Source organism: Pelobates fuscus, chromosome 6 (assembly GCF_036172605.1).
Source record: "Pelobates fuscus isolate aPelFus1 chromosome 6, aPelFus1.pri, whole genome shotgun sequence".
Taxonomy (NCBI): Eukaryota; Metazoa; Chordata; class Amphibia; order Anura; family Pelobatidae; genus Pelobates; species Pelobates fuscus.
This window is the reverse complement of record NC_086322.1, coordinates 294299428-294317762: the sequence shown is the minus strand read 5'-3', so window position 1 is coordinate 294317762 and position 18335 is coordinate 294299428. Positions and strand designations below refer to the sequence as shown.

Sequence of the window (18335 nt, the reverse complement as noted above, 5' to 3'; positions counted from 1 at the left end):
CTTTCATTTTTTTTGTCTTTAAAAAACAAAACAAAAAAAAAGATTCAATGAGAAAGGGAGAAGAAAAGAACAAATATTCATTTTGTCACCTGAGTTACAGAGACACAGACACTTCAATTTGAAAAATTCCCCTTTTAATGAATATAGATATATATATACACACACATCCTGCCCTGCCCTGTGTAGAGCGGGTTATTCAGTAAAGTGAGCACTGACAGAGATTTGAAGTGAACTCATAGTGAAATATACATTATAGACCAAAACAACGCAACTAAAAACATAGCTGATTTGGGTAATTTTCCGATTTGGCTAGGCAAAACTTAAAATTCACTTTGAGTTCACTCTGAATTTCTGACAACGCACAGTTTAGTGAACAATTTTGATACAGTATTTATAAGAGCATGTTTTGTGGTGGGAAGGAAGTAACATCATGACTAACGGGAAGTGGTCAGGAACTTTTTGAAACTTTCTTTTGAATGTTCAGGAGCTGTTCCCGGGCAAACACGGGCTCCACCTACAGGGATTGTGAAAACAGACAGAATTAACATTTAGTCAATCTCTCCGACAAAATGCCTTATTGGAAAACTGCCCTGATTATCATGATTAAAGAAGATCCCCGAAAAAAACAGGGTTTTAGGTTAAAGGTTAATCTCATTGCTGATATATTTCACTGATTGCTCTATTCAATAATTGGCGACATTATGGGAAATACTGGAAAGTGTTGAGTATTGCTGTAATTATTGAATTATTGGTAAAAATCCAGCACTGGAGTACAGGTTTAGCACCCCTTGGTTACTGGGCCTAGGGAATCTAGAAATTGGTATCTCACAGGGCTATTTACTACAGTGAGAATTGAAATGGAATTTTACATATAAGGTAATTGTAGCGGAAAATTCCCTATGTCAATTATGCTTACCCTGCTTTGGCATAAAATACGGAAATCACGTTGAATTCTCAGTTTAGTAGATAACCCTGTCATGCAGCACACTGGTCTCAAGGGACTAAAAGCTACAGAGCTCCTTTTATTGTACCAATGATAGGATATTGTACTCACATGAGCGGTTATAAGCTTTTTAGAGTTTGGATTTTGTACATCTGGATACTCTTCTCCAAAGCAGAGCTGAATCTGATATTGAGGTTCGGGACCATCATGTGCCACATACATATACAGTTCTGAAAGAAGATTGCGTTTGGGAGGTAAAAAGGTGGGCAGACAATACGGTCTATAGGTTACATTAACCATCCACCAGCACAACTTCACCAGAACATCCAAACAATCTTCATTAATCCCCTCTGTAACCAATAATGAATCTAACAGCTTCCATTATTAACCCTGGATTATAATCTAATATTTAACAATTAAAAAGTCACTTATCCTAACATCATCTCCAGAGGTCACCCATGGGTCCAATCTCCTCTTTCTCTCTCTCTCTTTCAAACTTTAAATTCTTTTTTTTTTTTTATATCTGCTCTGCGTTCTCTCATCCTCTCTACCAGGCCTCAATTCTTTCCCCCTTTCCTATCCATTTTATCTACGAGTTCCTATTGATTCACTTTCTCCTTTACGAACAGTCCTTAAACAGTCTCGTTTCCATTGATACCCCAATCTCTTTCCATTTTGTATGAAACACACAGAGAAAACAATAACTATCCCTTACTGAGATAGTGAGTGATATACTAAAGTGCCTGAATAAAAGCAGCTCAACACAAAAAGTGGAATACCTTAATCCACAATAAAGTGCAAAATATAAGAATAAAAAGGTATAAACAATATACCAGCGAGTGGAGCGCTATAATGAATATTAATATAAATAATGAGGGGGTATACTCACCCCTCCAACATAGTGATACAATGTGTCCAAATGTACATACAGAGTAAAACAACAAAAAGAGAGAATATAGTGCAGATGGTTTACAAAAATAAAAAAATGAATAATAGTAGCAATTGGTTGAAACCACTCACGTGGGTTGGAGCCTATAAGCTATTGGCTCCGTAAGTGACTCCTTTTTGCTCTTGAGGCAGCAACACACCCCTTTATCCCAAACGATGTTCTCCCGAAGATATGGAACAAGCAGAGAGAGAGAACCTCATAGGTGGTATTGTACAGATAGTGTATACAAAATAGTGAGATAGTAATGGTTATGCTCACCTTAGACAGAGCCTTGAATTCCTGGCTCTGAGGTTTGTTGGCAAGGTGCTAATTTATTGGGATAGCATTCCCCACATAGTGTTCCTGGAGGCTAGAAAGGACTATATGTACTAATATAAAAAAATAACGATTTATTGTAGAGATAAAAAATAATAATAAAAACAATATTTAGACTTCTCAAAAGCATATAAGCTAAATGGTAGAAAGTCCAAGTATAAAAGTCCAAACTCCAGCTATTTAGTTGGAGTTTGGACTTTTATACTTGGACTTTCTACCATTTAGCTTATGTGCTTTTGAGAAGTCTAAATATTGTTTTTCTTATTATTTTTTATCTCTACAATAAATCGTTATTTTTTCATATTAGTCCTTTCTAGCCTCCAGGAACACTATGTGGGGAATGCTATCCCAATAAATTAGCACCTTGCCAACAAACCTCAGAGCCAGGAATTCAAGGCTCTGTCTAAGGTGAGCATAACCATTACTATCTCACTATTTTGTATACACTATCTGTACAATACCACCTATGAGGTTCTCTCTCTCTGCTTGTTCCATATCTTCGGGAGAACATCGTTTGGGATAAAGGGGTGTGTTGCTGCCTCAAGAGCAAAAAGGAGTCACTTACGGAGCCAATAGCTTATAGGCTCCAACCTACGTGAGTGGTTTCAACCAATTGCTACTATTATTCATTTTTTATTTTTGTAAACCGTCTGCACTATATTCTCTTTTCTTGTTGTTTTACTTTGTATGTACATTTGGACACATTGTATCACTATGTTGGAGGGGTGAGTATACCCCCTCATTATTTATATTAATATTTATTATAGCGCTCCACTCGCTGGTATATTGTTTATACCTTTTTATTCTTATATCTTTCCATTTTGTGTCTGAGTTCCTAAATAGATTATTCTTCCCTTTAATCTCTCTCTATGGGCTTCCTGTTAATGTAAGTTAAATGTATTGAATGGTTAATTATTAGCTAGTCTACTATGCTATTGTCAGACTAAAGCGAAGTTTGCTAATTAACCCTGCCATTGACATGAGTTAGAGAAGCAGCGTGATACTCTGCCCCGTATGTTAACGGTTCAACGCCACTATTTGGCAAGCCTTCTCTCTGTCAGAACACCAATCTAGCTCCCTTCTTCTCTCGATTAGTCCACCAGGCTCTCAAACTGTTACTCTCACTGGATTATTCACTAAATCGAGAATTGTCAGGAATTCAAAGTGAATTTCATATTTAAGGTCAGAGTAGCAGAATTGGAAGCATAGCAGACTCAGACAAGTGTTCCAGTTTAATTATTTCGTCTTTAAATTTGGATTTCACTTTGAATGTCCTACCGTTCTCACTTTAGTGAGTAAACCTGCTCTTTTTCAATCTCAAATTCTCTTTGCCGTCTGTTTCAGTCTAGTAGATGTTCTGCATCTGCCTGTCCTGTTTTCCACAAAGTGCCCCATTGAGAGTGTCCCTTACCGTGCATAAAGCGCTTCATGTCCAAGACCTTCAATGTCTTCTCTCGTTCTAGCTTGTTTGGTCGGTCAATATGTGGGGCCAGTGGACCAGACCAGTACACACGGGCCTGGCACTGTCTCTTTACAAACACACCCTCAGGTGCTACCCACATCAGCACTCCATTATCCAGATGCTGGAGGAGCCTCTCCAGGACACGTCCGACATTAGGGTCCAGAAATCCAGGAAACTGTCTGAGAGAAGGAAGGTGGATCTCCTCTAGTGAGACAGCAGGAAAAAGACTAAAGTCACGAGCTGTTTGTGGCCAAGGGACGATGCGGCATCCTTCTGCTGTCTGTGTCGTCACCTCTGTCACTAACTTGCCCTGATAATACAGCCGTATGTGGAGCCAATAATCTGCAATAAAACACAGAGAGGAATTCATTAAAATGTGAACTCTCAGGATTTAATAGTAAATTTCACATTCTAGGCCACAAGAACAAAAACTGAAAAATTCTCCAAATTAACCATGTTTTCGCTTCACCTACTCTGAAATTAATTTAGAAATCCTGGCAATTAATACTAGATACATAAACAGAATAACCACAAACTATCTACAAATACAAGAAAACTTACTTCACTTGGCCAGGATATTCAAAATCTAATGAAGGAGGACATCATAAGGCATGAACATAAAAATGACAGCATGGCATATTCTGGGAGAGCCATGTTTAGGATGAACACCTACCTGATGTAGATGAGGAGAGTGTGGCAATGTCTTGGTCTGAGATGTCTATTGCTTTGTGGTCCATGGGATGAGTCGCCCACAGGAATGGGACAGTACTTGGACGGTCTAGGCAGAAGACAGAAAGAACCTATTAAAACAGAGGGATAGTTTGAATGTAGCTCTCTGTCTACACAGGGAACCGCAACTTCCATGATTCTGGATTGGGGTAGGAGATAATCGACTATTATACTGCCACTGGTGGAGCGCTGTATTATTACAATAAATACATAATTAAGACAAGTAAACTGATGTCAGTTGGTGGTTTGGGTAGTGAATCGAGGTGAATGATGTCAGTTGGTGGTGTGCGTAGTGAATCGGGGAATGACATCAGTTGTTGGTGTGCATAGTGAATCAAGGTGAATGATGTCAGTTGGTGGTGTGCATAGGGAATCGGGGTGAATGGTGTCAGTTGGTGGTGTGCATAGTGAATCAAGGTGAATGATGTCAGTTGGTGGTGTGCATAGTGAATCGAGGAATGATGCCAGTTGGTGGTGTGCATAGTGAATCAGGGAATTATGTCAGTTGGTGGTGTGCATAGTGAATCGAGGAATGATGTCAGTTGGTGGTGTGCATAGTGATTTGGGGAATGATGTCAGTTGGTGGTGTGCATAGTGAATCGAGGTGAATGATGTCAGTTGGTGGTGTGCATAGTGAATCGAGGAATGATGTCAGTTGGTGGTGTGCATTGTGATTCGGGGAATGATGTCAGTTGGTGGTGTGCATAGTGAATCAAGGAATGATGTCAGTTGGTGGTGTGCGTAGTGAATCGAGGTGAATGATGTCAGTTGGTGGTGTGCATAGGGAATCGGGGTGAATGGTGTCAGTTGGTGGTGTGCATAGTGAATCGGGGAATGATGTCAGTTGGTGGTGTGCATAGTGAATCGAGGAATGATGTCAGTTGGTGGTGTGCATTGTGAATCGAGGAATGATGTCAGTTGGTGGTGTGCATAGTGAATCTAGGAATAATGTCAGTTGGTGGTGGGCATAGTGAATCGAGGAATGATGTTAGTTGGTGGTGTCCATAGTGAATCTGGGAATAATGTCAGTTGGTGGTGTGCATAGTGAATCGGGGAATGATATCAGTTGGTGGTGTGCATACTGAATCTGGGAATTTTGTCAGTTGGTGGTATGCACAGTGAATCGGGGTGAATGATGTCAGTTGCTGGTTTGCGTAGTGAACCGTGGAATGATGTCAGTTGGTGGTGTGCATACTGAATCGGGGAATGATGTCAGTTGGTGGTGTGCACAGTGAATCGGGGTGAATTATGTCAGTTGGTGGTGTGCATAGGGAATCGGGCAATGATGTCAGTTGGTGGTGTGCATTGTGATTCGGGGAATGATGTCAGTTGGTGGTGTGCATAGTGAATCAAGGAATGATGTCAGTTGGTGGTGTGCGTAGTGAATCGAGGTGAATGATGTCAGTTGGTGGTGTGCATAGGGAATCGGGGTGAATGGTGTCAGTTGGTGGTGTGCATAGTGAATCGGGGAATGATGTCAGTTGGTGGTGTGCATAGTGAATCGAGGAATGATGTCAGTTGGTGGTGTGCATTGTGAATCGAGGAATGATGTCAGTTGGTGGTGTGCATAGTGAATCTGGGAATAATGTCAGTTGGTGGTGTGCATAGTGAATCGGGGAATGATATCAGTTGGTGGTGTGCATACTGAATCTGGGAATTTTTGTCAGTTGGTGGTATGCACAGTGAATCAGGGTGAATGATGTCAGTTGCTGGTTTGCGTAGTGAACCGTGGAATGATGTCAGTTGGTGGTGTGCATACTGAATCGGGGAATGATGTCAGTTGGTGGTGTGCACTGTGAATCGGGGTGAATTATGTCAGTTGGTGGTGTGCATAGGGAATCGGGCAATGATGTCAGTTGGTGGTGTGCATAGTGAATCTGGGAATTTTTGTCAGTTGGTGGTATGCACAGTGAATCGGGGTGAATGATGTCAGTTGCTGGTTTGCGTAGTGAACCGTGGAATGATGTCAGTTGGTGGTGTGCATACTGAATCGGGGAATGATGTCAGTTGGTGGTGTGCACAGTGAATCGGGGTGAATTATGTCAGTTGGTGGTGTGCATAGGGAATCGGGCAATGATGTCAGTTGGTGGTGTGCATAGTGAATCTGGGAATTTTTGTCAGTTGGTGGTATGCACAGTGAATCGGGGTGAATGATGTCAGTTGCTGGTTTGCGTAGTGAACCGTGGAATGATGTCAGTTGGTGGTGTGCATACTGAATCGGGGAATGATGTCAGTTGGTGGTGTGCACAGTGAATCGGGGTGAATTATGTCAGTTGGTGGTGTGCATAGGGAATCGGGCAATGATGTCAGTTGGTGATGTGCATAGTGAAGCCGGGAATGATGTCAGTTAGTGGTGTGCACAGTGAATCGGGGAATTATGTCAGCTGGCTATATGCATGTGAATCGGATGAATTAGGTCAGTGGTGTGCATACTGAATCGGGGAATGATGTCAGTTGTTGGTGTGCACGGTCAATCTGGGTGAATGATGTCAGTTGGTGAAGTGAATAGTGAATCGGGGTGAATACTGCCAGTTGTTGGTGTGCATAGTGAATCGGGGTGAATACTGACAGTTGTTGGTGTGCATAGTGAATCGGGGTGAATACTGACAGTTGGTGTTGTGTCACTAAGCAGTAATTTTATAAAGTTTGGGGAAACTAGATCCTGGGCATGTATTACGTGGAGATTAATTATTGCTCCTCTTACTCACTTTTTCCTGGAGCATTGTGTAGCGTTTCAATTATTCTCTGGATTTTGTAGGGACTCTGCACCTCGATCTGGCTTTCACTCCTCTGTTCGCCAGTCTGCAAAGTGTAAGAACAATTAGGTTTAACAAGCATGGGCAGAGTGTTACCCAGGAGCAGCAGGAATACCTTACCTGGATCGAATCCTGGGTTGGAGGGATTTCCAAATCTTGCTTCGGGGAGCTTGCTTCGTGTCTTGCTTCGTGTATCTCTGTACATACGTTTTCTGAAACAAATGACAGGTTAAGTTACGGCTGCCCAAATATAGCAAAAGCACCAGCTCTCTCTTAGGTAAAACCTTTGATATCCCTTTCTATCTAATGGGTTTACTTACCGCTCCTTTCCCGAGTCTCGGATACTATCCTATACAGCTTGTAAGGTTCGGGCAACTCCATTTGGCTGTTCTCTTGCACCTCCTGAAAGTCTGGACTCTTATTAAGGGCACAACGAAGTCGCGTCTTCCAGACAGAAGGGTCATCCTTTTCTGATCCTTCACGATACTTGCCCTTATATAACGCCCAGGCCTGTGATAATGAGACAAAGGGTAAAAGGTGCTCTCATTATCAGGTACAGTATGTGGAATTCATGGACCAAGGAGGCCTTTGATATTATGCTCCACAAAGGACGAAACAGAGAAAGCACAACTGAGTTCGAGCTTTTCATTCTTACCCATTTTGTTACTTGAGACTTGCTAAAGGTCAATAGTGACGTCCATGAGTGTAAGGTACCTGCAGAATAGCACCTCATGTGGTCATACATGGAAGTCCAAAAAAAATAAACTGGCTATGACCACGCACTTAACACTATTTAATGACTAGCGCTATTTAATGACTTGATGAAGGGAGGCATTCCGAACCCAGATAGGACCCTGGCAAGTATCATTTTAATAACAAAACCAGGCAAAGATGCCAAAATCATAGCCAAACTTTTAGCAGACAGATTAAACCCTTACCTGGGGAGACTGGTGAACGCTGATCAGGTGGGGTTTGTCCCTGGACGCCAATTGTACAAGAACACAAGAAGAAATATAGATCTCATCTGGAGGCTCGCCACTACAAAAGAGCCATCCCTGGTCCTGTCGATGGATGCCGAAAAGGATTTCAACAGAGTAAAGTGGCCATATATGTTCAAACTACTCACCCACCTGGACCTCACCGAATCCTTTGTAACTACGGCAAAGGCACTATATACAAAGGTAAAGGCACAGGTAAAGATTACAGGAGCACAGGTGAAACCATTTCCGTTAAGCAACAGCACGCAGCAAGGTTGCACCCTATCCCCCTTACTCTTCGTCCTGTCACTGGAACCATTGCTTCAAGCAATCCACAACCACCCCTGCCATACACGGTGTGAAGGTGGGAGGCCAAAACGTTGAACCATCCAGATATGCGGACAATGTTCTTTTAACTTTTAATCAGCCGGAGGGCTGGACCTGCCCCACCTATATTTTTTATTACACGGCAGCACAATTAGCTCAAGTCGTAATGTGGCACACTCCTCCTGACAAGCGCAGGTGGGTGGACCTGAAATCCCTCATGATGGGAGTGGACCTCCCTCAATTTCATATATGGACCACTGGGGAGCAGAGGGCTATGTTGCGCACCGACTGCCCAGCGATCACCAACTCCTTGCCAATACGCATTAATGCCTACCCCATCTCATATGATGACAGTACTGCGGAACAGAGCATTCCTCCCAGGAATGAGACCCAGAGAGTTTAAAGCCATAGAATATGCAGGAATACAAAGGATCCATCACATATACAGTGGCGCCACAATATGCTCACATATGCAGAACTACAAAGCTTTCTGCTTTGTACGCCCTCTGACTTCTTTTGATATATACGCAACTTCGACACTTTCCCAGCAAACCCCACATCAAAAAGGCAGCTCTCACACAACTCACGTTCTTCGAACGATTGTGTGAATTTGAAACACAACCCAAAGGCCTGATTACACTAATATACACACATCTATGCTCCAGCACAACTGAATGGGGACTAATACCTTTTACAGACCAATGGGAGGCAGACCTGGTCAAGGTCCTGGAGGGTATTGAATGGTAGGAGATCTGGGAGGCAAATGGTAAGACTTCTATCTGCGTGACCATGCAGGAGCAGTCCTACAAAACAATGCTCAGATGGTACACTGCCCCGGTTAAACTCTACCACATGCGGAAAGTCCCAACAGACTTGTATTGGAGATTATGTGGAAATAGGGGAACGTATACCCACATTTGGTGAAGCTGCCCACAGGTAGCGTCTATCTGGAAGAAAATAGGAGGACTTGCCTGCCAGGTATTACAGAAGCAAATAGATCCAAACCCATGGACCTTTCTATTATCTAAACCACTTGATGATCTGACACGAGGGTAACAGTCCCTTCTAAATAAAATCACTCTGGCAGCCAGGAGGGCCCTCGCCCAGGTCTGGATCCAGCCCAGGACAACATCTATTGAAAAGGTAACACTGAAACTTAAAGATAACTATCTAATGGATAAGCTCATTGCATTAGTAAGAGGAACCCTGAAAACCTTCACGAAAATATGGGAACCCTGGAAAAACTATTCTGAAGCCTAAAGAGGACTTGAGTGCCCGCCCACCCATCCCCGAAGCCGATCAGTCACACCTCCTCTCTCCCTCTCCTGTCCTTCTCCGCTATCCTCATTACTTCCCTCTGTCTCTCTATTCTGTACACTTTCTTATACCGCTTAGAAAAATCACCCTTAGGTCGCAGGCCCAGCACAACACAAGAGCATTAGCAAAGCGACACAATGACGGATGCCTCATTAGAAACCAACAGCTAGATACCCACCTACACGCCACTACAGGGCCGATATGTTGGCTGGATGATCATAAAGCAGTCCCGTTGAAAATATCCCTGTATTATTGCACTGCTTAGCAAAGATACCGCCCAATGTGCCATAATAAATTGTTTATGCTATAACCAAATGAGCGTATATGGAAACAAATATGCAATTTGTTAATGAGTTACGAAATATTATGCTTGTTGTTGACTTACATATGTAATGTCTTGCCTCCTACTTGAGACAAAATAAAGAATAAAAATTGAAAAAAAATAAACTGGCTACTGAAATTTTCAAATCAAGGTAGCACAGAGTGGGGCTGTCGATACTGACACCATTTCAACTTTGCCAGGCAATTTAGAGGTCAGTGATACCTTAAACAAAGCAGCGTCCTGCTGTGCCTTGTAGTCCTGTTTTGACGCATGCTTCCAAGGTATTCGGAATAGAGTTTTGTCCTCATTTTCCCATCGGAGTCCAGGATATCTCCCGCTGTTTATCTGTAACACCAGCCATTCCTTCAGCCGCAGTTGTTGAGTTCCTGTGTGAGACATCTGCAAGAGGGGACAGAGGACCTCGGACACCCCAGAATTTGTTGTCCAAACCTAAATAAAGCAACAAGTCAGGTGGACTTAGTCAGGGACTGTTCCCTATCGCTTGGCTTTTCTTTTTCTTTTTTTTCTAAACTGTAAAATAAACATTACAAAACAAAAAGTTTATTTGATAAAAATAAATACTCAACTTAAAAAGCATTTGCAATGTTGAAAATGTAATTTCATAATGACATGACTCCTATTTACTATTGAAGGTCACTCTCCCTACATCTCTAAAAATGCTCTATACTCCAAGAAAATGAATTCTCTCCAGCACCCAGTATTCCCTAACCCTCCGCCAATTCCCAATCCCCCCACCCCCCATCCACTTCCTCTACATTCCCCAGAAGTAATCTTCTCTGAGTTCCAATAAACCCCATTCTCTTCAGGTCCCTCTCACCATCTCCTCCCCTGAACCCCTCTCTCTCCCAGAGCTTTCTCCATATCCCCCAGTCCTCTTCCTCTCTATCTCCCCCTGCTCCTCTTTATCTCCACCATGACCCCCTCACCTCCATCTCCCTGAAGACCACCTACTCCAGCTTGCCTTGTTTCTCAGTGATTCCACCTTCATATAAACATTAGCCCCCCACTAACCCGTAAACTAGGTTTCTTTACAAAGCTCTGGGAATTTAAACTTAAATATCACATTATTGTCACTCACCCAGCTCCACTACCTCCCCATCTCCATCTGACTCACTTCTTCTTCCCCTGAACTACACTTCTCCTCTCTAATGGTCCACACCCTGTCTTTTTAACCATCCCCAATCAGTTATCACTCCCTCCTGCCCCCCCCCCATGTGCCTTACTCTCTCTGTACCCCTAATCCTCTCTCCCTCCCAGTCTGAAACACATTCTGTGTCTTCTCTCCAATGTAACTTCTCCAGAACCTCACCCCAAGCCATTTCTCCATCTTTCTCCCATAACCACATCTCACCCCTTTACCTCCCCCAGTGAATCTTAATCTGTTCCTTCCATTTCTTGTCTTATTTTCTGTTTTTTTATAATTGAGATCTACCTGCTCAGTCGTCTATTCACCTTTCTCCGTTTGCCTGCAGAACAGAAAGTGAAACTGATGCATTAAATTTCTTTCAGTTTCCTTGTGGCAATCTCTAGCGTGGATCTCCTGTAAAAAACGAAACTAGCATTTACACACACATACTGGCAAAAATTTACAGTTTAGAATTAAAGGAACACTCCAAGGACCATACGCACAACAAACCAGTGTAGTAGTTAGGGTGCTAGGAGGGCCATTGGGCTTCCCAACCTTTTAAGAACTGGCTGAAAGACTTTTTTTGCACAGTGGAGATTATGGTAGCTCCTTGTATGCAAACCCCAGGCAAGTTGTCAAAAAGTCCAAAAAGGTTGACTACTTACAAAGAGGGGAGGGGCCCAGGGCACTCCTGGAACCATAACCACTACAGCAGGATGTTGTTGTTATGGTTGTTTGTGTCCCTTAAATCAATATTGGCCAAATAATGTTTTATGATCCTGTCCTATTATGTTTTACACCCCACCTCATCTAGACTGTAAGCTCGTTTGAGCAGGGTCCTCTTCAACCGATTGTTCCTGTAAGTTTTCTTGTAATTGTCCTATTTATAGTTAAATCCCCCCTCTCGTAATATTGTAAAGCGCTACAGAATCTGTTGGCGCTATATAAATGGCAATAATAATAATAATAATAATAATAATAATAATAACGCTTTGACTATTGGATCCCAGTGTACCCTTCGACTACAATCTTAAACACTCACACAATGCAGCAGAAAGATACGATTGTGACATTATTCTTAAGAATTGTATTTTTTTTTAATTCTTTATTTTATTTGTGCACAGTGGGAACAAACACATTTGCACTGCCACAATAGCTGGTGCAAGCAAATATGTAGACATATTATAGCATTGGTGAGGCATTGAAAGACATTGCACATTTTTTTTGAAAAAAAACAGAGTTTTAACAGAGTGAAGTCGTAGTGCGTCAAGCTGAACTTTCCTGACATAGATTGTGTTAAGTAAAACATGCTAGGTGCTAGGCACATCTATTCTAACAGTGTAGCAATGAACATAGCATTATGGCATTAGTAGATTAAGGTTAGTTAGGTATTCAAACGGCGCCCTGGAGCTTCCCGGAGGTGAGCGCTCTGTGTGGGTAGGTGGACCGGGATAACCTCCACCGGTCCAGGGAGTGGGTAACAAGGGCCCGTGCATGTGGAGGTAGCCAGTCTTGGCGGCGGGAGAGCGACCGTGCCTCCCACGCCCGCCATGTGAGTAGGCCTCTGACACTTGTCGAGTGTCTGGCGTTCATCCTGTCGCTTGGGTGGTGTCATTATGCTCCACTCAGTGTCACTTGTTAGGTGGCCTTTGTGTCTCGATTGGTCGCCGTTTGGGTTGTAAAAATCCGTTTTATTTGATGCTTGGTGCAGGTTAGCATCCTCTCAGCTCCATGCTCGGGCCCCGTCCCCTATACTTAAGAATTCTAAACACAAAATAAAATGTAAGTGTTCAGCAGTCACATCAATTTTGGCTGAGGGCAATAAGATTTCATTCCCATTAGCTCCTGACTGTATTTTTGCAATGATCTTATGGTCTGAACTTGAAGCACTCACTGCCATATTCAGAGTGTGTGGCCACGGGGGGTTCAGATACCCACTAACCTGGCAATAAATACATTGGTACTGTGCATAAAAATCTGTATCGGACACGTGTGGCCTCTCTCTGGTCTATGCCCATCGAACAATGACAGCATGGGTTTTATGAGCTAAATGACCCATAGGTTTAAAAACAAAGCCCGCATCCGCCCCTTTCTTGCACCAGATACTACCAAGGAGCTTGTCCATGCTCTAGTAATTTCCCGCATGCATTATTGTAACCCTCTCCTGATTGGTCTTCCCAAAAGCCGTACTGCACCCCTACAGTCCATAATGAACGCTGCTGCTAGACTGATTTTCCTCTCTAGTCGTTTCTCTCACACCTCACCCCTCTGCCAGTCCTTACATTGGCTTCCTGTATGCTGTAGGAGTCAATTCAAGGTACTAACTCACACCTATAAAGCACTGAACAACTCTAGCCCCTCTTATATCTCCTCACAGATCCATAGTTATGTCCCTTCTCGGTCTCTCCGCTCTGCCCGTGACCACCTCCTGTCCGTTGCCCGCACCCGTACGGCCAACTCACGCTTGCAGGACTTCTCGCGGGCGGCTCCCTTCCTATGGAATAGCCTGCCTACCGCCATCAGACTCTCCCCTAGTCTTGCATCTTTTAAGAAGTGCCTTAAAACCCATCTCTTTAGGAAAGCTTATGGCCTCCAAGACTAACCTCTACCTCACATACCTGTCTCTTGCCCTCTCCTAAAGGGCAGCCCACCTTATTTGACTGCAAATTCCTGTCCTAATGTGTTTTACACCCCACCTCCTATAGAATGTAAGCTCGATTGAGCAGGGTCCTCTTCAACCTATCGTTCCTGTAAGGTTTCTTGTAATTGTCCTATTTATAGTTAAATCCCCTCTCATAATATTGTAAAGTGCTATGGAATCTGTTGGCGCTATATAAATGGCAATAATAATAATAATAATAGGTTTCCCAGCGGAATTCTCAGTACCCCAGCCTGATTGTGAATATTGATATTTACATTTCCAGATTATAAATGTGCATGGTTATGGTTTTATCAATTTTTGCAAAGTCTAGCTGCAGACAGAGCTCAGGCATGTGATCTTCTAAGCACAAGTTGTACATTTACGTTTTATAATTAGGCCCAGGCAGGGCTCGAGTCCTGCAGGAACGCGTGGGAACGGTGTTCCTGCACTTTTTTCACAGCAGGAACGCCGTTCCCCCTGCAGGCACTCAGGGGGCGGCAAAAAATGCCGCCCCCAAATGCCCTCTGTTCCCCCTGTCATGGGGGGGCCACCTGATTGCCCCCCCGGCCCCTCCTCACCCCCGGCGGGCGGCTCTCTCTCCCTGTCACACGCGGCGAGGGAGCTGTGTCCTCTCTGCTCCCTCTCGCCGCGTGGGTTGTCTGCTGATGCCGGGAGCCGGAATATGACGTCATATTACGGCTCCCTGCATCCGAAAACGGCGCGCGGCGAGAGGGAGCAGAGAGGACACAGCTCCCTCGCCGCGTGTGACAGGGAGAGAGCCGCCCGCCGGGGGGGAGGAGGGGGGCAATCAGGTGGCCCCCCCATGCCAGCCTCACTGCAGCCCCACTGGACCCCAGGGACCCATCCATGCCAGCTTTCCTGAAAGGTAGGGAGGCTGGGTGGGTGGGCAATGTTTATTTGAATAATTTGCATATATGTATGTCTGTTAGTGTATGTGTATGTATGTCTGTGTGTATGTCTGTTAGTGTATGTGTATGTATGTCTGTGTGTATGTCTGTTAGTGTATGTGTGTGTATGTCTGTTAGTGTATGTGTATGTATGTCTGTATGTATGTCTGTTAGTGTATGTGTATGTATGTGTGTGTGTATGTCTGTTAGTGTATGTGTATGTCTGTTAGTGTATGTGTATGTGTGTTAGTCTATGTATGTGTGTGTATGTCTGTTAGTGTATGTGTATGTCTGTTAGTGTATGTGTGTGTTTGTTAGTGTATGTCTGTTAGTCTATGTATGTGTGTATGTCTGTTAGTGTATGTGTATGTATGTGTGTGTATGTCTGTTAGTGTATGTGTGTGTGTGTATGTCTGTTAGTGTATGTGTATGTATGTGTGTGTGTGTATGTCTGTTAGTGTGTGTGTGTATGTCTGTTAGTGTATGTGTGTATGTCTGTTAGTGTGTGCGTGTGTGTGTGTATGTCTGTTTGTGTGTGTGTATGTCTGTTAGTCTATGTGTGTGTATGTTAGTTCATGTCTGTTGGTGTATGTATGTGTGTGTTTGTGTCAGTGTGTGTGTGTGTGTGTATGAGTGTATTTACGTCTGTTATCATATGTACGTGTGTGTGAGTGTATGTGCTTCTGTTAGTGTATGCATGTTTGCGTGTATGTGCTTCTGTTAGTGTATGCATGTGTGTGTGCATATGAGTGTATGTGCTTCTGTTAGTGTATGCATGTTTGCGTGTATGTGCTTCTGTTAGTGTATGCATGTGTGTGCGTATGAGTGTATGTGCTTCTGTTAGTGTATGCACATGTTTGCGTGTATGTGCTTCTGTTAGTGTATGTTTGTAAGTGTCTGTCAAATCAGTGAGAGTCTGTTTGTCATTTAGTGTGTGTGGCTATTAGTGTGTGTCTGTCAGTGTGTTTGTGTGTGTCTCTCTGTCAATGAATGAGTGTGTGTCAGTGAATGTGTGTGTGTGTCAAATCAGTGACGTCTGTGTGTTTGTCACTGAGTGTGTGTGTTACTGTCAGTGTGTATCTGCCAGTGTGGGTGTCTGTCAGAGAGTGTGCTTAGAGGGACACTATAGGCACCCAGACAATTTCAGCTCATTGAAGTGGTCTGGGTGCAGTGTCCCAGTCCCCTTAAACCTGCAAGTGTAATTATTGCGGTTTCTCAGAAACTGCAATAATTACCTTGAGGGGTAACTCCACCTCTAGTGGCTGTCTATCAGACACTAGAGGGACTTTCGGGTGGTTAGGTGACCAAAAGTCGCCTAACTGATGCTGGACGTCCTCACCCCTGTGCATGAGGACATCCAGCATCTGCTAAATACCCATAGGATTTTAACCCCATCAGTGTCGAATGAGGGAGGGGGGGCACTACAGGGAATTATAGTGCCAGGAAAACAGCTTTGTTTTCCTGGCACTATAGTATTTCTTTAAAAGGAGCAGGAAAAGGTGGAGTCTAAAGAGGAAGGGGTGGGTTCTTAATCAGGAAGCGGTGCGCCCTTGACAGGAAGGGGTGGTAAATTTAGATTAGGGGGTGCTCCGGTATAGTCATGCCTAGGGCAGCACAAAATTAAAATACACCACTGTGTGAGTGTCTGAGTATGTGTGTGCGTCTGTGAGTGTCTGAGTGCATGTGTATGTGTGTGCACGCGTTTATATATGCATACGAGTGGGTTTTTTTTTGGTGGGGGAGAGTTCCCACACTTTTTTCCCCAGGACTTGACCCCTGGGCCCAGGGCAATTACCAGACCTGAATCACACCTGTAATCGACTAGAAGGTGAGTGAATGTTCAGAATGTGATGCGAAAAAATGACAGCGTTTATGTCAAAATATATTAAAAATCTGCACTTTTTTCAAAATACTGTGGGTTGACATGTAGAATGTTTTTTAAAATAGGGTAGTTCAGCCATGTTTGAACAATAACACACATCACACTGAAACCGGCTGAGAAATGTTTGTGTCCAGGCTCCATCTACAGGTGAGTATTGGAACTGTTTCCCATTCCTAAACAGTGCTTGTTCTCTGTTTAACAAATCCCATTTTTTCCCAAGCAAATTAACGACTCACTAAAGTGAGAATTGGCAGGAATTCAAATTTAAAGGTATATTATAGTGTTAGGAATGCAAACCTGTATTCATTACCTCTCTGATGTGGGAATTTGTATGTGTCCTAGATCTATATTATAAAACACCACTGATTGAGAAACATGTCTGTGACACCAAAAACACAGTAAAGATTATAACGATTATCAATAAAAGTGGCAGATTTCATTCCCATGTAGTTATTTCAGAGCATTTTTTTATGCCAAAACATTCCCCTCTGTACATATGCCTTTTTTCTCCTCTACTGTTTCTAAAAAGGGCAACTGTATTAAACGTATCAATCTGTTTTACAAATAAAAGAATGGTACCTAAAAACAAATCAAAAATACAGAAAGAATTAACGAAAATGAATTCTACCACTTGTCTACATATCCCTCTCTTTTCATTACAAAATACTGAATAATGAAGGATACTTAGTAACTGGGGACATACCATGAATAATGAAGGATACTTAGTAACTGGGCCATACCATGAATAATGAAGGATACTTAGTAACTGGGGCCATACCATGAATAATGAAGGATACTTAGTAACTGGAGCCATACCATGAATAATGAAGGATACTTAGTAACTGGAGCCATACCATGAATAATGAAGGATACTTAGTAACTGGGGCCATACCATGAATAATGAAGGATACTTAGTAACTGGGGCCATACCATGAATAATGAAGGATACTTAGTAACTGGGGCCATACCATGAATAATGAAGGATACTTAGTAACTGGAGCCATACCATGAATAATGAAGGATACTTAGTAACTGGAGCCATACCATGAATAATGAAGGATACTTAGTAACTGGGGCCATACCATGAATAATGAAGGATACTTAGTAACTGGGGCCATACCATGAATAATGAAGGATACTTAGTAACTGGGGCCATACCATGAATAATGAAGGATACTTAGTAACTGGGGCCATACCATGAATAATGAAGGATACTTAGTAACTGGGGCCATACCATGAATAATGAAGGATACTTAGTAACTGGGGCCATACCATGAATAATGAAGGATACTTAGTAACTGGGGCCATACCATGAATAATGAAGGATACTTAGTAACTGGGGACATACCATGAATAATGAAGGATACTTAGTAACTGGGGCCATACCATGAATAATGAAGGATACTTAGTAACTGGGGCCATACCATGAATAATGAAGGATACTTAGTAACTGGGGCCATACCATGAATAATGAAGGATACTTAGTAACTGGGGCCATACCATGAATAATGAAGGATACTTAGTAACTGGGGCCATACCATGAATAATGAAGGATACTTAGTAACTGGGGCTATACCATGAATAATGAAGGATACTTAGTAACTGGGGCCATACCATGAATAATGAAGGATACTTAGTAACTGGGGCCATACCATGAATA

General features: G+C 42.9%; 1 protein-coding gene across 1 annotated transcript; it reads right to left on the bottom strand.

The window, feature by feature from the left end:
• Positions 1–134: 134 nt before the first annotated feature.
• On the bottom strand, positions 135–10608 carry LOC134565943 (interferon regulatory factor 4-like). Its single transcript, XM_063425635.1, has 8 exons — positions 10320–10608; positions 7475–7664; positions 7275–7366; positions 7107–7200; positions 4343–4447; positions 3619–4011; positions 1055–1173; positions 135–514 (listed from the first exon to the last, which is right to left on the bottom strand). The coding sequence occupies exons 1-8, from the start codon at positions 10494–10496 to the stop codon at positions 449–451; spliced, it is 1236 nt and encodes a 411-aa protein (XP_063281705.1). The 5' UTR covers positions 10497–10608; the 3' UTR covers positions 135–448.
• Positions 10609–18335: the final 7727 nt, after the last annotated feature.

Bases quoted from the DNA above. Each gene is read 5' to 3' on its own strand.
- LOC134565943 (XM_063425635.1), bottom strand. From the start codon at position 10,496: ATGTCTCACACAGGAACTCAACAACTGCGGCTGAAGGAATGGCTGGTG. The intron at 7,665-10,319 runs GTATCACTGACC...TCATTATCACAG, and splicing joins AGGACGCTGCTTTGTTTAAG to GCCTGGGCGTTATATAAGGG. The intron at 515-1,054 runs GTGAGTACAATA...CAATCCCTGTAG, and splicing joins AAAAGCTTATAACCGCTCAT to GTGGAGCCCGTGTTTGCCCG.